Source organism: Giraffa tippelskirchi, chromosome 4, assembly GCF_054371585.1.
Source record: "Giraffa tippelskirchi isolate mGirTip1 chromosome 4, T2T-mGirTip1v1.2.pri, whole genome shotgun sequence".
Classification (NCBI taxonomy): Eukaryota; Metazoa; Chordata; class Mammalia; order Artiodactyla; family Giraffidae; genus Giraffa; species Giraffa tippelskirchi.
In genome coordinates, this window is record NC_137278.1 from 32,688,716 (window position 1) to 32,711,560 (window position 22,845).

Sequence of the window (22,845 nt, forward strand, 5' to 3'; positions counted from 1 at the left end):
GGCGTGCTGCAGTTCATGGGGTCGCAGAGTCGGACATGACTGAGCGACTGAACTGAATTGAACTAGAATATATTTTATGTAACAGTTTGTTAGCTTGATCTGAGTCAACCTAGAGATTCAGCAGGTAGATCTTTTCTACTGTCAGAAACCCACAAATAGTAAGAACTGTCTTGGCTCTCTTATTCCACTGTGCTGTTTCCAAGTTCCCTTCTTTTTGACGCAAGGCCACAGATGGACGAGGGAGTGCAAAGGAAAACAATCTAGAACCCCAGAAGAAGTAAAACAATTTAGTGTGTAAAATCCCAATATACCAGACACCCCCGTGTCCACACATAAAAGCAAGAAATGCATTTCAGGACAAAATAGACTATAACCACCTGCTATGAGGGTGAATCAGCCTGGCACCATCCAGCCAAATCTGAAATAGAAGCCAGCTAGTAAAGCTACAATCTGGTGTTCTTCCCCTTCCTACATCTCTGCCTCCCACATCACAGTTCCTACATGTGAACCGAAGAACTAACACCCTCTGTTGGTTACTTCAAGTTATGAAAGAAGTCAGGCCTCTGCATCTCCCAGGACCACAGGGGGCAAGTCTCACCCACCCAGCCAGGGTCAGCTTGGAAAATCAGTGTTGCAAGAGCTTTCATTTTAATTGTTTGTTGGCCACTGAACTAATTTTTTTCAGTTCCTTATTCCCCAGCAATATTTCTGATTTGTAATAAAGGATTTAACTGAATAGAAAAGCATGAAATCATCAAGACAGTTTCATTGTGCTAATTTCCTCCCATACAGAAAACAGAGATAAACAACTAAATTCTGAATAATTACATACACATATTAGGACAAAACTTTACAAAGTGATGCTTCTCTTGACTTTCACAGCCATCTAACAAGGAAGCTGTTCCTATGGTACAGGTAAAGACTCAGCATCAAAATATTTTTAAAATGATAGGGATAATGTTAGCCACTCAGTCATGTCCAACTCTTTGCAACCCATGGACTGTAGCCCGCCGGGCTCCTCTGTCCATGGGATCCTCAAGGCAAGAATACTGGAGTGGATTACCATTCCCTTCTCCAGGGGATCTTCCCAACCCAGGGACCAAACCCTGGGTAATTTTTCACTGATAAATCATACAGGGACCTAAAATGCTCTATCTCAAACAAGTCAAATGGAAATAAAGTTAATGTTCTTGGAAAAACTGAAAACAAAGATAATGATTTGAAAATGTCTATAAAAACTTTGACCAGAATTGCTTAATGAAATGTGAGAGAATAAAACAAAACAATATATTTAAATTAATATTTTATTCATTATGGTTTACATATATATCTGTAACTAAAATAATATTATAACTTCATTATGGTTTACATGTATATCTGTAAATAGATAATATTATAAATAATATTATAAAATTACCTCATCTATATATTCAGGGCTTCCCTTGTGGCTCAGCTGGTTAAGAATCCGCCCACAATGCAGGAGACCTGGGTTCAATCCCTGGGTTGGGAAGATCCCCTGGAGAAGGGAAAGACGACCCACTCCAGTATTCTGGCCTGGAGAATTCCATGGACAGTATAGTCCATGCGGTCTCAAAGAGTTGGACACAACTGAGCAACTTTCACTTCACTTCACTCATATTTCAAGTTGGTCAGAAATCATTTGGGGGGAATCGTTTCATTGGGAAATAGAGGCTGAGGAAACACACTAAGTGGTTTTTCCAAAGCAATGAGCCACAACCCAAGGACGAGGAAGAAGCAGGTTTGTGTGTTGGATCCACAGTAATGATAATGGTTACACACTGGCTTCTGTGTGTAACTCAGGAACTCCAGCTCCTCGCAGTTTCCTGAACACGGCTGCACTTGGGCCTCCCTGCCTCCTGTGTGGGAGAGTCAGTGGTTGTCCTGAATGTCCACCTGAGGACCCAGAGTCTCCCCATGCAGCGACTCAGATGTGGGTAGAGATGTAACCAGATGGCTTTTCCCATCTCCCTCAGGCAGCACTCGTTGGAGGTACCACCATGATCATCGGCCATGTCCTGCCTGACAAGGAGACCTCCCTTGTGGAAGCCTACGAGAAGTGCCGGGGTCTGGCCGACCCCAAGGTTTGCTGTGACTATGCCCTCCACGTGGGGATCACCTGGTGGGCTCCCAAGGTAACAGTGCTGGGTGAAACCCCAAAAGGAGAACCAGTGCTCCTGTTGGCGGAAGGGCCATTTGGTGGGAGCCAGCTGTGGGTGACGCTCTCCTACAGTGAGGAGAGCCCCTCCCGCCACCATCCTAACTCCCCCAAATGCCAAAAGGAAAAACACTTAAGGTTCTATGGGGCAGGGGCTGCTTGCTTAATTTAAACAACCAGTTTTCCAGCACATAGACAGGGAGCACCGGCTCCTTGCTCTGACCACCAGGCTGTCAGTGTGTCCTGACGCTTTTCATTAGGTACCACTGACACCGAAGGGGTCGCTGCTGAGTAGCGGGGTCAGCCTCCAGGGTCGAATCATTTTGTACCGGAAGTAACAGCACTAAGGTCTCAGAACAGAGGGTCCTGTCCTGGCTCGGTGCCCCTTGATAAGAATGGATCTTACCATCTTACCCAGAAAGAATGGGTGCTTCTTTCCTGCTGGGCCCCAGCTCCTGCTCTAAGCGCTCTTAGGCCACCTCCCACTGGACCCTGTCTCTGTTAAGCCTCTGTGCCCTTAGCTATCCTGGCCTCCCGGGCCAGGCCCCAGGGCCAGAGTCCAAGCCCTGCTCCTTGGCTTCCCAATTCCTTGTTCTTCCTGAAAACAGATTCACAGGCATTTAGATTTTGCTTCAATTCTGGAGTTTTTGCTGCTTATTGCCCCTGGGGAAGCAGCCCAAATAGTCATCCTTTCATCAAGTGTTCATTAATCACCATGTGCCAATACTTGAGTGGGTGCCCTGGGATCTTAAAAATAAACAAGCATTAAGAGATTTTACAAAGTTCTCCAGCTGGGGACCCTGACCTAAAGAGCCTGACTCCCTTCTGAGCTGGTAACTAAAAGCCTGACTGCACTTCTGCCCTTGAGTGTAAGCCTTGATCGTGAGATTCACCTAGTCTCGCTCATTACTTCCAAAAGGGTGCTCATGAAAGGCCGCAGAGCCATCCACCTCCCACATACAGACTCCCCTCCTGGTACCGGGCAGAAGATGCCATCTATAATGAATGTCAGCCATCCCTTATCTTAGGTGGAAGTTTTGTCCAATTTGGACCCCCTCCTGGGTGGATGACCCCTCCTACCCTGAGCCTCTCTCCCTTCCCTTCCCCAGCAAGGGACTGAAATTGAGGATCCACTCAGATCCTCAACATTGAGGCCAAGCCAGTCATCCCTAACTCCCCAAAGACTGTGGGGCTTTTCATGTATCTAGAATTTTAAATTTTTTTCTGTGGTAATCAAAATTTTTTTCTAATTACTGATTTTAAAAATAGAAAAGAAAGGAAGCTTGTAATCCAGTCACCCCCAATACAATGACCATTGCTATTTTAGCTCATTGCTTTCTGGCTTTTTTCATACCTGCTTTTTACATAGTAACTCTTTTGCTTTAAGTATGAGCATTTGCCATTTGGCTGCATGGTCTTCATGACCATCAATGCCATGGCCACCTAGTGTTCTGTCAAGTAGAAGAGTCACGATTTATTTACCTATTGTCAGGCCAGTGTTTCTTCCATTTTTTTTCCCTAGTATAAATAGTATTGGGATCAATCTCCTTATTCATATAGCTTTATTTCATGTTTGGCTTTGTCCCTAAATTAGATTTTTCCCTGGGCCTCTGGATTTTTAGTATTAGTATGCCTTCTCTGTAACACCCCTTCCGTTATGGGGATGGAGGGAATTGACCAAGGTATGAAAGTCATTAGTGCATTTACCAACAAGGCTGATTTGGAGACAGAAACATAGACAAGCTTATGTGATACAAGAAACATGCCCAGATAGCATTTCTATATTTGTAGCATGCTGGACAATTTTCAAAGCACTTCTGCATCCATTTGCTCACGTGACCTCACAGCAGCCTGTGGAGTGGGAGGAGAGTGATAATACTATGAGGTTACGGGTGGTCATGCAGCAACTCCATCCACCGAGCTACCTCCCCTCCACATTGGGCCAGCATCCACCAGCCAACCTCTTGATAATCTGTACTCACGCAACATTGCCTTTGCGTTTTGCTCTCCAGGTGAAAGTGGAAATGGAGACCCTGGTGAGGGAGAAGGGAGTCAACTCATTTCAGATGTTCATGACTTACAAGGACTTGTATATGCTTCGGGACAGCGAGCTGTACCAAGTGTTTCACGCTTGCAAGGATATTGGAGCCATCGCCCGAGTCCATGCTGAAAATGGGGAGCTCGTGGCTGAGGCAAGGCAGCAGAGAATATTGGGCGGGAGGGGGCGGGGCGCCAGTTCTCAGGGGGATTCCTGACCACCCGTGACCCATCCTACAGAGTTCAGATAAAACAAATTCTAAAAGAAAGTGTGAGATGTTAACACCCCAGATGACAGATTTTTGCCCCAAAATCCAAACTTTTCTAGCGTCTGTAAAAAAACAAATGTTCCTTTGTAGTTCAAAAAGGTTTCTAAGTCTTGAATGATAATGTCTTCATTCTAATATGATATTTAAATTCGGTTACCACAAAGGAATGTAGAGCATCTCTAAGAAATATTTTTAATAAGATGTGACATACAGAATAAATAAAGAGTCAGCCTTCTACTTTCCTGGACCTCCTCAGAGGAGCAGAGGTATTAGAGAGACCTTCTCACTGGGACTAAGACAGACAAGCCCCATTTTACTCCTGACTCTTAAGTAGGACACTTGGGGTGACAGTTATTCTAGGCATTTCTGGACGCTGGAGATTTAACTGGATTTCCAGTGAGGAAATTCTGATTTTTCAGATCAATAAAGAGTGCTTGTCTTTAGTGTCCCAGGCCTGTTGGCTGATGACTCTACTGTATTTCTAAAAGGAAAAAAATATTTTCAATTATTATGAAGTGAGTCTCAGGGGAGCCCTGTATTAATCCTGCCCTTTTTAGAAGATGAGTATTACAGAAGTGAGAAAAGCAGCAAGCCTATTGACATGGGCTGGACTGAGCATATTTTACAGTCCCTTGGGTTATGTTTTTTGTATCTCTTTGATTCTCTCAATTTTCTTTCTTTTGCTATTATTCAGGGAGCAAAGGAGGCACTAGATTTGGGTATCACAGGCCCAGAAGGCATTGAAATCAGCCGTCCAGAGGAGGTGAGAAAGACGTCTGCGTTCTTTGTCAACGTCTTTCCTACAGATTCATAGAATCTTTAGGATGCACAAGACATCAGTGAATACAGGTTGTATGGTATTGCTTTCTCCCTGGGTGAAATTCCCATCTGGAAGCTTCCCAAGGAGCAGCCTTCTCCATGCTACAGCTGGGGCTTCCCTGGTGGCTCAGACAGTAAAGAATCTACCTGCAGTGTGGGAGACCTGGGTTCGATCCCTGGGTCGAGAAGATCCCCTGGAGAAGGGAATGGCAACCCATTCCAGTATTCTTGCCTGGAGAATTCCATGGACAGAGGAGCCTACCAGGCTACAGTCCATGGGGTCGCCAAGAGTCAGACAGGAGTGTGCAACTAATACTACTACTATACTGCTACTATGCTACAGCTGACCAGGCTTTGAACTTCCTTGGGGAAGACCACTTTGGGGAAACAGACCCACCTGGGTTGGGTTCTGATTTCAAGGGTCTGAGGGAGGCCATGTGAGCATGCCAGGGGTTGCAGTGGCCAAAATTAAATTGGGAGAGAAAAGACAGACTGAAAGGGCCTTCAGATGCTATAAGAAACTCCAGGCTATAAGCCAGTGAATCAGCATTTGGGGGCTGAGATCCCTTTGAGTGTCTGAGGAAAACTCTGGACCATTCCCACTAGAAACAAGTGGCACATGTGTGTGTTCTCTCTTTTCCTATTCATCACTGAGAATGGTAACTAAGGCCTACCCTTCCTCTGCCCTCTGATTTTACCCTTGCATGGTTTTGCAGGATGTTGACACAAATGCCCTCCAGTTCCCCATTTTCTGAAAATTTGACTCTGGAGGATCACACTGGATAAATAATGCATTTTTGCCCTATTCAGATAAATAATGCATATTTTGCCCTATTTTTGCCCTGTTCAGATCTCCCCCACCACTGGTGAGGGGAAAGCTATTTTCTGTTTCTTCAAAGCCTTAAATGCAGAGTGGTGGTTGGATGCCCATGAAGGATTGATGCGGAAGCCTTGAGGGATGAAGAGCAGAGACAGGATGTGATGGTTCTACCATCTGACAGGAACTAAGTCAGCTTATACTGGGTCAGCCCACCTTACTCCTGCCTTGGGTCTGTCCCTGTTTGTCAGAGCCCTTGAATGTAGCTCCAATCTGGGCACCTCAGAGTTGGTAGAGAAAGACACACCAACTTCAATAAAGGCAATGCACTGAGAGTGCCTATGAGAGCAGGGGTGGGTGGGTGATGGGCACAGGACTGCACTTTGTGGAGTTCTACCCGGAGAGGAGCAAGGCACTGACTGTAGTGGTAGTAAAAGCAAGAATTACCACCATTATCATCTACTGATTAAAGGGAAGCATCTGGGGAGATTTTGCTCCCCAGGGACATTTGGTGATATCTAGAGATATTTTGTTGTTCAGCCACTCAGTCATGTTTGATTCTTTGCAACCCCATGGGCTGCAGCATGCCATGCTTCCCTGTCCTACACCATCTCCCAGAGCTTGCTCAAACTCATGTCCATTGAGTCAGTGATGCCATCCAACCATCTCGACCTCTGTCGTTCCCTTCTCCTCCTGCCTTCAACCCTTCCCAGCATCAGGGTCTTTTCCAGTGAGTCGGCTCTTTGCATCAGATGGCCAAAGTATTGGAGCTTCAGATATCTTGGGTTATCCCAACTCAGGGGGAGGATGTTACTGGCATCTAGTAGGTAGAGACAGGGGCTGCTGCTGAAGAGCCCACAATGTCCACTCAGCGTCCCCCACAAAGAATTATCTCACCCAAAATGTCAATAGTGTCAAGATTCAGAAATCCTGATCTAGGCTAATTTCCAGCTTGAAATCAATCAGTGTTGCTCCTTTGCTACAATTCTGAGATGGCTGTGCAGAGAAGGCACCAGAAACCAAGGGAGATGTTTTTGTTTGCCCTTGTTTTGTTGCCTTTGAATTAACCCTGAGTAGCATCCAGTGAAGACACGCCTGGAACACCAAGTCCTGGGATGCTCTCAGTGTGAAGAGGTGGCTGGAACTTGGTGCCCCTGCTCGGGATTTCCTCCCAGGCCAGTGTCTGTGAGTGCAATTGGCCCCTCCAGCTCTGAGTCAGACATTCCAGCACTTTCTCCAAGGTGGGGTATCAGGCAGAGGTAAGCTTGCTTGGTGAGATGATGAAGTTTGTTTTCTTCCTGTCCTCTGTTCCTAACAGCTGGAAGCAGAAGCCACTCACCGAGTTATCACCATTGCAAACAGAGTAAGTAGACCCCAGCTCACTCTCAGCCCATTCTCAACTCTGGGGTCAGAAACCAGCCTGGACAGTGGAGTCCCAATCTGCTCTGGGTGCTAGCACCAGGTCTGGCTCATGGGACCCCAAATGGACATCGTTTGCTGAATGAACATTGTTACTCCCACAGCCATGACAGGAGCGCTCCTTGCCACTGGCTCTCTCTTCCATCCCACTGAGCTTGCTGACACCTGGGTCATTGCTCAAGTGGAAATGACTCCCAAGGGAGACGGGGCAAGGTGGGGACCACAGAGCCTCACGGCAACTGGAATCTCTTTCTTCTAGAGGAACAAAGATATTTACCTAGAGATTCATGATTCAGACCTCTAGCTCTCGGCCATTTGTGATTTTTTTCTTGGTACAGTTCAGGGTAAGGGGGCACTGATGTAGGGTGGTGGTGGGAACCAGCAAGAGACGTGGGGCCTTGACCAAAGACAGGCTTCCGGTCACATGCCAGTCAATCAGCCATTCCAATAGGCTATTTCATTGGAGTGATGTTATCACCCACCACTTACAGGATGGTTGTGAGGATCAAAGGAATCATGGGAGGAAAAGCAGTTTATACACAGTAGAACACTGTATCAAGGTCATTTCTCCTCCTGAATTGTCATTAGAGGGTTCCCTTTGCTCAGATAATCTGAACTACCTTCTCTAAAACACTAGTTTTCTAAGTGCCGTCTCTGGATTAGCTGCATCCACATCGTTTGTTAGAAATAGGAACTCAGAAACGCAAATGCTCAGGCTTGTCCAGACCCACTGAATCAGAAACTGGGGGTGATGCCCAGCAATCTGTGTTTTAACAAGCCCACTAATGATTTTAATGGGCACTAACACTTGAGAACTTCTCCTCTGGAAAGACCTGGGCTACTTTGAAGGCTGTGAGCAGAGAGTGAAGGGTGTGGTGTTAGGAACACCAGGGGAACACAGAGGTCAGAGGTCCAGCTGGTCTCAGAATTAGTCAGGAAACTTGTACCAAGCATATCATATGTCAGGCCAGTTCCTAAATTCTCTATCCTCCTAATTTGATAGAAAAAGAAGGCACTAGAATAACATTTGGGGAAAGTTTTCCATTAACCCTTTATAAGTCTAGAAGCTGGACAAGGACATCATTTTACTGTTATAATAATAATTATGCTAGCAATTACTTCCTGATGGAAACTTACCCCAGAATAAGGAAAGAGCGGAACAACAAAAGGGAAATTCCTCATTTTTTTAGCTCAAACATATTCCCAGAGAAGTGAAACAGTGGACCATGGTTGCACAGCTCGGTAGAGGAAAAGCTAATCAGTGTTATAATCCAGGTGTCCATTTGCAAGACTGGTCCTGTCTGATGTAGACTGAACCCTGAACCTCTTAAGTAACATTCCTTCTCCAGGCTAGGGTACATTCTATCTGCTGATAAAGCATCCTTCAGATGGCAGGCATCGTAATTTTAGATATGGGACATAATATACAACTGTATCTAGGTCTTCACGTTCATGAATAGGAAATTGAAAGTCCCTCATTTTAAGTTGTAAATAGTCTTGGTGTTGGCTGGTAGAAAAGGTGAGGTTCAGCACTTGACATCTTACCCAGATGTTCCCCTTGTGGGCTCTGGTGCTGGGCACCACCTGCCCGCTCTTTGTTTTGTGGGATTCCCCCAGCCTGCAGCCACCAGCCTGCATTCCATGCAGAAGACTGTCAGCCTAAGGAGGGTGCTGAGCGATGCAGGGGGAGGTGCGGGGGCCAGGACTAATCTGGTCCAGTCATCTTGGTGCTTGTTAAGTTATAGGGTTGATGCTCTCTCCTTCCCACCATGTTTCCTGTGTTTAGACTCACTGTCCCATCTATCTGGTCAACGTGTCCAGCATCTCAGCCGGTGATGTTATCGCAGCTGCTAAGATGCAAGGTGAGTCAGTAGGCTGGGCTGGGCAGTTAGCCCTTTTCTGAGGGGTGCCCAGAAGCTCCATGCACTTTCCCTCCCGGCTCCTGAGGCCAGGCCCCAAGCCTGCCCTGCCCTTCTCTTTCCTGCTGTCTTCCTGCACGGGCCTGGGGTCAGTCCCTTAGAATCAGTGTTTTCCTCTGCACATTTGTATGCATAACAGCTTTACAGAAGTATCTGTCGCCTCTCCTCAGACTGGTAAAATTTTCCAAGTTTTTAATCAACTCATTAATTGGGATTTTTTTTTTTTTTTTGGTCTCTTGGGTTTTGCTAATGGTTACCGTGGTAACCAACATAAAATCCTGGATGAGTTCCAGTGGACATTTCAGGGGGAAATGCCTGCGAAGTCCTTGGAGAAATGACTGTGTCAGAGCTGGACATCCCCTTCAGGAACCCAATGTACTAGCCCCGGGACACCTGTGTGTCTGAGCACCTGGCCACACCTGAAGGCTTTGTCCATGCTTGTACTCTTGGCCCAGCTCAGGGTGCTGATGAGGGCCTGATAACAGGTGTAAAAGATCACAGTCACAAACCCGGGGATATAAATCGGGCCTTCCAGCCCTCCCGCCACACTGCCTTCCGCATCCCACCTCCTACCTCTCCTCTGGCCAGACCCCCTCTGGGGTCTCACCTGTGCTGTGGACCCAGCCTTCTGCCTCTGTCTCCTGGGACCCAGGAGCACTCTGGCCTTGACCCCAGCTGAGGTCTCCAACGCCCAGCCGAGCTCAGGCTAGTCCCTTCCTTTCTGACTTCAGCTCCTTCCCTGCCCAGGGAGAGGCTCAGACCAACGCTCCCCCAGGTTCACTGGCATCCTGGTGATGGTTGGACTCCCCTCTTCTTCCAGGGAAGGTCGTGCTGGCTGAGACCACCACCGCACACGCCACGCTCACAGGCTTACACTACTACCACCAGGACTGGTCCCACGCGGCCGCCTACGTCACGGTGCCTCCCCTGAGACTGGACACCAACACGTCAACCTACCTCATGAGCCTGCTGGCCAAGTAAGGCACCTCGGCTGGACCATGCTGCATCCTTGTGTTATAATTCGAGCCATGCCAGGCATTTGTAGACCTTTAAGGTGATATCGTAGAGGCCCCGAATCCGACCTAAGTTTGATTTCCTTGTGTCCAGAGGATGAGTTTTGCTTTTGTTACCTTCTCCAAAGCCCCTGCCATGCCATGGTGCTCCTATGACCACTTGATTTGGAGTTAGAGCTTCTGCGGTGACAAGTAAAGAGTGTATATGAAACTGTGAACAGTGGCTATTCAGAATTTCAAAGGACCTTGCTATCTTACACTGAAGACCACTGGGGAGCTATAGGATGTAGACTGACTTCTCTGAGAATATTTGTGGACCTTTCTCTTCCTTTTTCCTTCACCTCCCCCTCTCATTGTTTCCTACATGGTTTACTCTCATGTGTCCCTCCCTTCTTCTGTGTTGCTCCTTCCTTTCTTTCCTCTTTTCCTTTTTCTTTCACACCTTCTCCCTCTTTCTCCTTAACCTCTTCCTCCAGACCTCCTTTTCTCCAGTTCCTATTTTTACAAAACTGCTTTTCCCATTCAATCTGAATCTAGATAATATGCTTCAATGGATAGTCTGATTTTGGTGGGACACAAACATGGAAAGATTTTGTTTGGTTCCAGTACCAGCTTGCAAATTCTTTCTTGCCTCTAGTAACCCTTGGGTAATGGTAAAAACCATTGCTTTTTCTTCCATTTTGGTTATTAAAATCCAGTTCAGTTTAAAAGTCAGTCTCCTCTCCTCCCGACTCTCAGCTTGGGGAATTTGGTGGGGATTAGGATTAAAGTGGTGGGGGACTCTGCTCCATACCCAAGCACGGCCTGTACCCCTGCACTAACTGATGCTGCTTCTTCTCTGGCAGAAAGTGACTGGATTCTGGGGCCCTCCTTGTGCAGGGTATGTGCCCAGATAAGGACTCTCTTGAGCCACTCTCATGCCGTCCTCTGACACAGGAGATGGAGTCCAGCTTGACTTCTTTTTAAAAAAAAAAATTATTTCTTTGGCTTTGCTGGGTCTTAGTTGTAGCACTCGGGATCTTTGATCTTCCTTGCAGCATGTGGTATCTTTAGTGGGACCTAGTACCCTGACCAGGGATCCCAGGCCCCCTGCCGTGGAAATGCAACGTTTAATCACTGGACCACCAGGGGAGTCCCCATCTTTACCTTCTCTAACCTGCCCCTTCCCAGCTTCCCTGTGAACAAGAATTTGGGCCGGCAGCTTAAGCCCCATCACCTTCTGCAGAGTCTGGGCCCAGAGGAAGCTCAGCTTTGCCACTCCCTCTGATGGGATTACAGGCTGCTCCATGCCCATGACCTGGCTCTCCTCATTCAGAGGCTCAGGCAGGCCCACCCGCCCATCTTCCAAGCAGGTGCCTGCTCCTGTTGCCTCTGTTCTCCACAGGTGAACCCCTTCAAATGTCCCCTCTTGACTCTGAGGTAGACTAGTTGGGGGAGAGGGAAAGTACCATTCAATTCATGAAAACAGGAAGAAGGGCAAGACCACAGGACCCTCCATTCTACCAAACACCTCAGTCGCCCTCCCTGTCTTCTGCTTTCGTAGACGTGGGAATGGTGATACACTTCTGCTAGGATGATGGTGGGGGGTGTTGAGGGAAGTGACCAGCCCCAGTTGGAGGTGGCTGTTGTTAGATAATGGGGCATTTATCTCATTCATGTCCTTAGTTTTCAGTCTTGGTTGGTTGACTAACTGGAAAATTTCCACTCAACATCTTGCTCTGTTAACAACCTAAAGAGCACTGTGGGGCTTTCCAAATATGACTGAAGTGCAGGTGGTAGGGTCCTGGGGCCACGGTGGCCTCTGGAGGGGTAGGATATGCTGTGGCACAGTGGCAGTAATTATAGTCTGTCCCATAAATTGCTAAAATTCTGAGCAGTGGCAGCTCTGAGAGTTTTAACCAATTTGAGAGAGTAAAGGGAGAAATGCTAGATCAGCTCTTACTTTTAAAAATGCTTGCTTGGGGGAAAAACCAGCCTCCTTTTCACCATTATCAACACAACAAAAACAAACCAATATCAAGAACCCATGATAATAGTTTGGGCTCCGTTCCAAGGGCAAAGAATCTTTTGAAATACCTCACAAGCAAATTTACTAAAAGAACAAAAAGGTAATGAATTCCCCCAACCCACCCAAATTACAGTGCCCAAACCCACACAAATTTAAATAGACAGAAAAAGAAAAGTATTATTAATTGAGTAATTTCAAGTTTTTGTTTCTAGCTTATTTTATCAACTTTATTTAAATTATTCAACTAAATTCTATTCATTTAAATAGAATTATAATTTCATGTGAATAATTATGAGAATAGTTTGAATCCCTTTTTTAATCAGTGCATATTGTAAACTTGTATAATTTTATAGAATTTGGAGCATATTTTTAGCATTTTTAGGAATTCATGATTACTATAATTTTGCTTTTATGACATTTTAGTGATAATTGGTATTATGCAAAGTACTTGATAGAAAACCCACGTACTAATTAACGTATTTCTATAAGAAAATATGAGCTGCTTTATAATGATCTATTTTAGGATATGATCTCTTCGGGTATATCAGGGTAAGAAGTACAATCTGTAGATGTCAGGATTTGTCCTTTACTTAAAATCTGACTTCTTAAAGAGACCAGAAATTCTTTCATTTGAACTTATATATTTTTAAAGTGGGCTTCCCTGGTGGCTCAGATGGTAAAGAATCTACCTGCAATATGGGAGACCTGGGTTCGATCCCTGGGTTGGAGGATCCCCTGGAGGAGGACATAGCAACCCACTCCAGTATTCTTGCCTGGAGAATCCCCATGGGCAGAGGAGCCTGGCAGGCTTCAGTCCATCGGGTCACAAAGAGTCAGATACGACTCAAAGAATCGGAGTGACTAAGCACAGGACAGCACAGTTTTAAAGTACTTAACAAAAGTTAGTGATGTTTTAAAGAGTAGGGATGTTTTAAAGAGTAGGGTGTGTCATATCTCCCAGATTCCTGGCAGCACTGGGGGTCCCCAGAAGCCCTTCTGGAATGTGCCCCCCTCAGTCACTCCGGCCTAGTGAACACTTACTCGTGTATGGGCCTTTTAAGAAAGGCGAGGGCTCAGTAAGACTAGTCAGTTAAAGCATGGGGTCCATGGGTCCTCAGCCCCTGACTGATGAGCATTTTCTGATCTGAGCCCCACCCAGGGGTCTGGAGAACGCCCCAGGAGAAAGTGAAAACCGAAGATTCTGTTCATCACTAGCAGGTTCTGTGGGTCTGGGGAGTGGGGGTCTCTAATAACACTAAAACAAACCCTCTGCTTGGTGGAGGAGCCTCTCCTGCAGTCTCTCAGGGGCCACAGTAGCATCTTTGGTGCCAGAAGCTGCCAGCCCCTGCCACAGAGGAACTAAGTCACGTCACCGTTGATTTTGCCAAGGATAGTAGTCATCTGGGGAAAGCCCTGCCAGGCCCCCAGTGGAGGCAGCCCCATGTGCAGCCTGACCCTGAACATCTGAGAGCCTTAAGAATATGCCTCCTCACCAAGCCAAATAATGCCTTCTGCTCAAAGATCCCCCTCTGAGGATCGCATCTTGGTTGGCCCACATGCAGGCACATGGCTTGGTAACTCTCACAAGTTAAACTAGCCTCCAGGGCCCCCGCTGAGCCGTCCCCTCTCCCACCAGGCCCCCAATTTCCAGCCAGGCCCCTCCCTGCCCTCTTGTTTCCTCCTGAGGCTGTCCTGGCCTGGGCAATGGAGGCGTCCCTCCCCGCTGCCCCTCACCACCTCTGAGGCCTACAGAGATCTCTGAACATGGGCCAGCCATCTGCCTGCCTTCTCAGGCAGAGGGTCTGCCACCGTGTGAACTCTCACTGACGTAATTCTCCGCCCCGAGTTCTGAGCTGGCCCAGGAGCCCCTCAAGAGCCCGGCCATGCCTCACCCACCACAGCCTTGGCAACCATCTGAGAACCGTGCTCACGGATGGCAGCGGCCATGACCCACTGCCATGTCATTGCTGGCTCATCAAGCCAGACTTCTCTTCTATCTTGTCCATCCTCCTCCCGGCTGGGCCAGGAGAGCCCCACCTCCAAACAAAGCTTAACATGGAGCTTGAGTATTTCACCAAGCACGTGCTTGTTGCCAGCAGGGCCTGGTGGGGGTTGAGCAGGGAGATGAGAGGGAGTTCGTATATGTTTCTGGGGAAGTAAAACTACCTCCATCCTCTCACTTTAAACTCTTAAGTTCAATTTTTCTCTGTTCGTTCTCTTAACTCTTAAAATCAACATCCCAAAGACTACTCTCAATGTCTTCTATGACCCTGGCATTCTGTGCCATGGTCAGCACATATTCCCATCTTGTAGATGTGTAAACTGAGGTTCTCACAGATTAACTCATTAGAGGTCATACAGCTCTGAAGTATCAGAGCAGAGACTGAAACCAGCTTTGCTGGGTTCCCAAGCGAAGGCTTTTTCCCTGTCACTGTCCTCACCCTCTGGGACCCTGACCTCCCCTCCCCTTACTGGTCATGTCCTTCTCTTTACCCAGTGATACTTTGAACATTGTGGCATCAGATCACCGGCCTTTCACCACAAAGCAGAAAGCTATGGGCAAGGAGGACTTCACCAAGATCCCACATGGTGTGACCGGGGTTCAGGACCGCATGAGCGTCATCTGGGAGAGAGGCGTGGTACGTTCCCAGGACCCCACCTGGCGCTGGGCCGCAGAAGAATTTTCACACTTACGAGGGCTGGGTCAACCACAGCTCCCATTTCACTCAAAAACAAAAGAGAAAAGGTCTTTTCTATTTTCCTGATTGGAAAAGTAAGAAGTCCTAGCATGACAATTTGGAAAATACTGGAAAGTACTAGGAAAAAAACGTAATTCCATACTGAGAAATTATTAATATTTTGATATATTTCTTCCCAAGCTCTATGCATGCAGCATACATTATTTTAATTACTGGGTTTATCTTTTTTTTTCATGTAATAGTGTATTTTGAGTGTCTTCCTATATCAGTGAAAGTTCTTTAAAAACGTCTTTGTTAATAACTAAACAAGATTTCCTCCCATGGAAGCACCATACTCAGTTATGGCCTCCTTGATGTTTGGAACTTTTCAACTGCTTCAAATTTTTGCACTTACCAATAACACTGCACAGAATTTCTTTGTTCATGAGTGTATGTCAGCATTTCTAATTGTTTCCTGAGGACAGATTCTTAGAAATGGATTTCTGGGCCAGGGGATATGAACTTTCTTAAGGATCTTGGTATCTTTTGTCCAATAGTAAAGACAGAGACTAGAACTTCATTTGAATACCACTTGTTCTGCTCCTGAAGAATAAGTAGTTTGGTCTTGACCTGTCACAGATTACATGCAGTTTTAGGGGAAGAGCCCGAAGAAATTTGAAATACACAAGGCTAAGCCACCAGCTCAGGGAAGACCCTGAGGCAGCTCAGGAATCCCTTTTTAAAATTTATTTATTTATTTGGCTTTGCCAAGTCTTAGTTGCGGCACATGGGATCTTTCATTGTGGCTCACATGTTTCTCTCTAGTTGGGGTGCACAGGCTTATTTGCTCAGCAGCATGTGGGATCTTAGTTCCCCAACCAGGGATCAAACTCATGTCCCCTGCATTGGAAGGCGATTCTTAACCCCTAGACCACCAGGGAAGTCCTAGGAATCCCCTTTGAAGAAGGTCCACGGTGCACTTGTGGGTGGGGCTATAACATGCCTTTCCAGCACAGAATATATGCCCCTTCGTGGATCTCGGAAAGCTCCCAACTTATCCATAGTGAGCACATGAGTAGATCTGGTTTTACAAACAGGAGGTAGATTTGCCCCAAGAAAGCCACCATTTGGAAGAAGGGCCCACCCACCACCGTTACTAGAAGGAGAGAGGAGGAAATGAGCTCGTGGAAACCATGCCATGCAGATTGTCTCATCCGAGATGATGCCCATGGCATTGTCCTTCTCGGCACTATTGCTCGGACCAACTAAAAGTGCACAAGGGTGACAAGGGGTGTGAGGCACACACACAGGACCTTGGTTGACCTGACCCTTTGGCCATGTTTCAGGTTGGAGGAAAGATGGATGAGAACCGTTTTGTGGCCGTTACCAGTTCCAACGCAGCCAAGATTCTCAACCTGTATCCCCGAAAGGGCCGCATCATCCCTGGAGCTGATGCTGACGTGGTGGTGTGGGACCCCGAAGCCACCAAGTAAAGCCTGATACTTGTCTCCAGGGCTGGGGAATGGGGTTTTTAAGGACCTTGTGTTATAGAACTTCAAAGCATCATCTTTGCCCTACTTCTAGCATAGAGCAGGATGTCCCTGAGATGTGTTCAATTCAACAAATACTTGAGGGTTTGCCATGGTCCAAGCACTAGGGATGCAACAGTGAACAAGAAGGTCTGAAGGCTTGCCACAGGGCAAGCTCCATGTGCACAGCACTTTACAGTTTTTCACAGCTGCATCACATCAATGATCTCATTTTCTAATCTCACAGCCCTGAGAAGCACTCAAGGCTGGAGTTCTTACTTCCATTTTACTATTGAAAAAACTTGGAGAAGGAAATGGCAACCCACTCTAGTATTCTTGCCTGGAGAATTCCATGAACAGAGGAGTCTGGTGAGCTACAGTCCATGGGATCACAAAGAGTCAGACACAATTGAGCGAGTATCACTCACTGAAGAAACTAAGAGCAGAGAGTAGAGGGACTCCCCATATCACATACCTAATAAGAGGCTGAACCAGACAGATGTCCTGACACTCAGTTCCAGACTCTTGCACCAACCCTCTGCTTCCCTCGTTGAGGGTGTGCATTCTCTCGAGCACACAGCGCTTGACACCCACAGCATTTATGAATACAACTTGAGTGAATAAATGAAATGTGTTAGGAATTATCAAGCCGCAGGATACAGGGCATCATCTTTACTCCGAGATTTGACCAGGGGAGATGGGAATTGTTTTTTAATACTAAACTTCATTCAGTCACTCAACAAATATCTGTTAAGTGCTACCATTTGCCAAGCACTTTTCTAGATGCACAAGCTAACAGTGAACAAGACAAAAATGTGCTGGGATTTTGAAGGTAAAATGTTGAACTGCAGAAAAAGTTCTCCCTGTGCACCACCACCCAGCCCCTTGCACAGATCCCTGCCCTGCTTCTCCATTAGGGGACTTAAGAAGTCAGATTCTGCATCCAGCCTGGGGCTGGTCCCTGTTGCTCTTGTGGGTGTGGCTGTTGGTGATCGCTGTTGACAGAAAGACCCCTAGAGTGTAGCCCGGTAGGTTAGTCAGCTAGGGTGCTCCCATAACAAAATACCACAGACAGGAGGCTTGAACAATAGAAATTCATTTTCTCACAGTCCTGGAAGCTAGAAGTCCAAGATCAAGGTGTCAGCAGAGCTGATTTCATTCTGAGGCCCTTGGTATGTAGAGGTCATCTCTTCCCTGTGTCTCTACATAGCACTTCCTCTGTGTGTGCACTTCTGGCATCTCTATTTCCTCTTATAAAGACACCCATTTGATTGGATTAGGGCCCACCTGTATGACCTCATTTTACTTTAGTTCTTTAAAGGTCTTATCTCCGAATATAGTCACCTTCTGAGGTACTGGGGACAGGGACTTCAACAGATAAATTTGTGGTGACGTAATTCATTCTAGCCTTCGGGAGTCCTTCCTTTCCACTGAGCATCATCACCTCTTCCCCTGAGCACCTTCCCTTCCATTGAGCTGTGACATCTTTACCTCCTCTCATAGCGTTCTCTCCCGCCACTGCCTTCCCACCAGGACCATCTCTGCCAGCACCCAGGTGCAGGGAGGAGACTTCAACCTGTACGAGAACATGCGTTGCCACGGCGTCCCACTGGTCACCATCAGCCGAGGCCGGGTCGTGTACGAGAATGGTGTCTTCATGTGTGCTGAGGGTACCGGCAAGTTCTGTCCCCTGCGATCCTTCCCAGACACTGTCTACAAGAAGCTGGTCCAGAGGGAAAAGGTATGGTGAGGGAGAGGGGAGAATACATGTGGGAAGGGGTTGAAGACCCTTGTTGGTGACTTCTTATGTGACTATTATAAATCTCAAAGATGATCTCACTTTGTTTTTTCCACCAGAATCCTATTGCCTGAATAGTCACTTTGGGAACAATCAAAATAGTAGAAAAGGAGTGCCTGTAACAGAGTAAAATTTATTGGGAAGGGTCCCCAAGTCCCTTGGATCTGGGGACACTATGAGGTGCTCACAGCTACTCCTGATACCCAGGCTTCTTGTGGTCCCTCGGGGCAGGGGGCTCCTGGCTTAGCCGGGGTTATCATATTTGCACTGGAGATCCTCTTTCCCAAAACTCCCCACAATTGTCTTGTGTCTGCTGTGGAGCGGGTGGGCTTTGCTGAGTCTCCAACACTGAAGGGGTCAGGGCAGGTCTGAAATAGCTCACAGCCATGTGGGGGTAGCCTGAGGTCTTATCTTGAGAATTTCATCCAGTCCTTGGATTCCATTAGCACCCTGGGTGTTCAGTGAAGCTTGAGGCTCCTTCCTCATCGCCAGGGATACCGAATGCTGGGGAGAGTTTCACCCAAAAGAACTGGCTCTTCCCTCACTGCTCCGGGATTGACTGTCCAGCCTTATCTTTGAGGGCTGCCCTGGCCTTCCTGACAACTCCAGGTGCTGGGAACCAATAGCAGCCCTGGCCTTGTGATGGAGGACCCAAATCATCAGAAAAGAACAAGTCTGACAAATTGACAGGTGGAAGCATCATGCAGTTTCCCCTCTGGCAGAAAGTACTATCATCATGATTCAAAATGCTGCTGCCTAGCTATTTCCAGATTCTTTCCAGAAATGGTGGGTGTTCTTAGCAACACCATGACCAATGGCCTAGGAGCCCCAGCCTCAATCCAGGTCTTCTGTCGGGGAGCAGACTTGGACTACCCAAACAAAGCAAGACTGTATTATCCCAGTATTCAATCTGAAAGCAGACTCAGGATCTCTCAGGTAGGTGAAGGGTCCCATCTTCACTATGCTTCCCAGATAGGGACAATGGCAGGAGGCCTCAGCCCCACCTCTGGAGGACGTGCCAGAAAGAGATGGAAAAGCGATCCGTTCACACACAAGATTATCTGACAGAGGGTGGCAATGATTTAAAATAAGAAAATGGAAAAAGTGTCAGTGATGATGTAGAGAAATTAGAATGCTCATTCACTGTAAAATCAATGTAAAATGGTGCAGCCACTTTGGAAAACAATTTGGCAATTACCAAAAAGTTATAGAGTTGCCAAAATGACTCAGCACTTCCTTTCTTGGGTATGGATATACTCAAGAGAAAAGAAAATATATGTCTACAAAAAATCTTATCCATGAATGTTGATAGTAGGATTTTTTTGTAATAGCCAAAAAGTGGGAACAACTCAAATGCCCATCAACTATTGAATAAACAAAATATGGTGTTAATACAGCCATACAGTGGAATATTATTCAGCCATGAAATGGAATGGAGTGCTAATATATGCTATATACAACATGCATGAACCTTAGAAACATTATGCTAAGTGAAAGAATCCAGTCACAAAAGACCACATATTATGATTCCATTTGTTGGAAATGTCCAGAAGAAGTAAATCCATAGACAGAAAATAGACTAGTGGTTGCTTAGGGTTGGTTGAGAGAAAGGGAGTGATAGCTCATGAGTATGGGGATTTTTGAGGGGTGATGAAGATATTTTGAATTTACACATTGGTGATGGTGGCACAACCTTGTGAATTACACTAACCACAATATACTGTATACTTTTAAATGGCGAGTTTTATGGTATGTGAATTATATCTCAATTAAAAAAAAAAACTGTCAACAGTTCTGTGACTTTCCCAAAAAAGGACATTTTAGTCAGGAAATAGGGTCAAAAGAGGGCAGAGAAAGAATTTGAAGCCCTTCTAAAAGCCAACCTCACAAAAATGTCAGACAGATATCAATTTGTGCTGCTCTGAGGGCCAGCCACAGTGAAAGAGCCCAGCTTCTAGGGCTGACATAAATTTAACTCAGAGTCCCTTTATCCAAAGCACTTATTATACTAACAAAGTAAGGCCCTCAAGAAAAAGCCATCTCTATTTCCTGTTCTCCAGTGTAGCCCTTACAGAGAAGGCAATGGCACCCCACTCCAGTACTCTTGCCTGGAAAATCCCTGAAAATGGACGGAGGAGCCTGGTAGGCTACAGTCCATGGGGTCGCTAAGAGTCGGACACGACTGAGCGGCTTCACTTTCACTTTTCCTGTTCATGCACTAGAGAAGGAAATGGCAACCCACTCCAGTGTTCTTGCCTGGAGAATCCCAGGGATGGCGGAGCATGGTGGGCTGCCGTCTATGGGGTCACACAGAGTCGGACACGACTGAAGTGACTTAGCAATTAGTATAGCCCTTACGTAGCAGAATGCAGGGCTTCCCCAATGGCTCAGCAGTAAGGAATCCACCAAAATGCAAGAGATGGAAGAGACACGAGTTCGATCTCTGGGTGGAGAAGATCCCCTGGAGGAGGAAATGACAACCCATTTTGGTATTCTTGCCTGGGAAACCTCATGGACAGAGGAGGCTGGCAGGCTACAGGCCATGGGGTCACAAAGAGTCGGACACACATGAGTGACTGAGCATGCAATAGAATACAGGTATGCAGAAAACCTCATTTCCCCCAAATTATAAATAAGCAATCCCTACGGAGCAGGGTCCTCAGGGAGAAAGCAGCCCTGGGGTTGGGACTAGTATCCAAAGCCAGGAAGCCAGGGGCTTCCAGGACCTGCCAAGGTCACTCACCCAGGATTCACCGGGTCCGTACTCCCATCTATACCACCCGGACCCCAAAGTGCAGCCTGGTAAAGGCTAAAACACTCCAGACCAGCTTTGACATTCTGAGGGCTGAGCTCAACTACAGATCTGTTGGAGAATACAAAGGAATATGTAAGCTGAGGAGCATTCCAGAAATCACCCATATCTATTGTTTCTCTCAACAAGGTTTTCAATAAGCATTGAGCAGCAAGGAGATTGAGGTTCTGTCTCTGATGGGTGCCTGGGGTGTAGATTATGGATGATGCTCCTTCAGACCTATGCACACACTCCAACACACTTACTCTCACAATACCACCCTTTAAAATGGTAAAGCCCCATAAATGACCTCTGCAATAATAACAACTGCTGGTACTTTTGTGTCACTCACCATGTGCCAGAGCTTTACATGTTCTATTTCATTTGATCTCATAACAACTCTGTAGTCTTACAAATGAGAAAACAGGCACAGAGGGTTTATCTAACTTGCATAAGGTCACACAGCTTCCAAGTAACAGAGCTGGGGTGAAACATAGGCAGTCTGGTTGCAGAATATAGGTTCTTAATTCTACTGCCTTTGTGAGTACAAAATTAACTACTATTGCTAGTGGGGGATTCTAATCTTCAAATCAGCTGTATTTAGCCTCTATTCCCACAAAGTTGTCAGATCCATCCCAGTAAAAGCTCCAGTATTTTGTCCACCTGATGTGAAGAGCCTACTCAGTGGAAAAGATCCCGATGCTGGGAAAGACTGAAGGCAAAAGGAGAAGGGGAAACAGAGGATGAGATGTTTAGATAGCACCACCGACTCAATGGAAATGAATTTGAGCAAATTCCAGGAGAGAGCAGAGGACAGGAAAGCCTGGCATGCTGCAGTCCATGGGGTTGCCAAGAGTCAGACATGACTTAGCGACTGAACAACAACAACAACTTGAAAGCCTGGCAAGTGAGAGGACCACTGCTTCGTGTGAGCAATGCTCTCTAAAGCTGAATATCTCCAAAGCCTACCTGCTGCCTTGGAAAGCATTCCACCAGTGTCAAGGGGGAGCCAGTGGATATCTCCTTTATGCACATGCCTGCACACTCTCACACATATGCCCTGTTTAGGAAGTACAAAAGGATTCTTTACCCTTGGGCTCAAGATGTAGTGTCAGGGAACGTTTAACAGTAGGATTCCTGTGTGCCGTTTTCTGTCTCTCATGAGACCTCTGTTCTTTATCAGTTCCTGGTAACAGGAACAAGTGGAGCGGCACGCTGCTCCCAGGACTGAGGTCATGGGATGGAATGCATGCATGGATTTCCTTCATTAACTTTTCCATACGGTGAAAGTGATTAGTCACGACCCTCTTTCTTAAGATATGGATTGTCTTCTTGCTTTATGACCTCTGTTATTCCTTGTTTCCTTGGTAACTTGTAAGTCTGGTCTTTTGATCTTTATCTTCGCTGAAAAGGCTACCTTGTAAAAGAGTATATATACTCTCATGGAGTTCAATAAAACACTCTTGTTCCACTAGAGACTTGGGTCCCCGTGTCTTTCTTTCTCTCTCTCTCTCTCTCTAAGTTCTCTGGAGCGTGGAAACCTGCTGAGCTCACTTTCCTGCCCAGGCTCTC

At 46.5% G+C, this 22,845-nt stretch overlaps 1 protein-coding gene across 13 annotated transcripts in view; it reads left to right on the forward strand.

The window, feature by feature from the left end:
• The window catches only part of DPYSL5 (dihydropyrimidinase like 5), an 85,840-nt gene that overhangs the window by 60,306 nt on the left and 2,689 nt on the right, over positions 1 to 22,845 (forward strand). For all 13 annotated transcript variants that reach the window (XM_081484035.1, XM_081484032.1, XM_081484040.1 and 10 more), the window contains 9 exons: positions 1,995 to 2,153; positions 4,189 to 4,368; positions 5,177 to 5,245; positions 7,437 to 7,481; positions 9,324 to 9,399; positions 10,277 to 10,433; positions 14,975 to 15,116; positions 16,502 to 16,644; positions 18,218 to 18,425. In XM_081484035.1, coding sequence (XP_081340161.1) covers positions 1,995 to 2,153; positions 4,189 to 4,368; positions 5,177 to 5,245; positions 7,437 to 7,481; positions 9,324 to 9,399; positions 10,277 to 10,433; positions 14,975 to 15,116; positions 16,502 to 16,644; positions 18,218 to 18,425 — 1,179 coding nt within the window. The remainder of the gene's footprint in view (positions 1 to 1,994; positions 2,154 to 4,188; positions 4,369 to 5,176; positions 5,246 to 7,436; positions 7,482 to 9,323; positions 9,400 to 10,276; positions 10,434 to 14,974; positions 15,117 to 16,501; positions 16,645 to 18,217; positions 18,426 to 22,845) is intronic.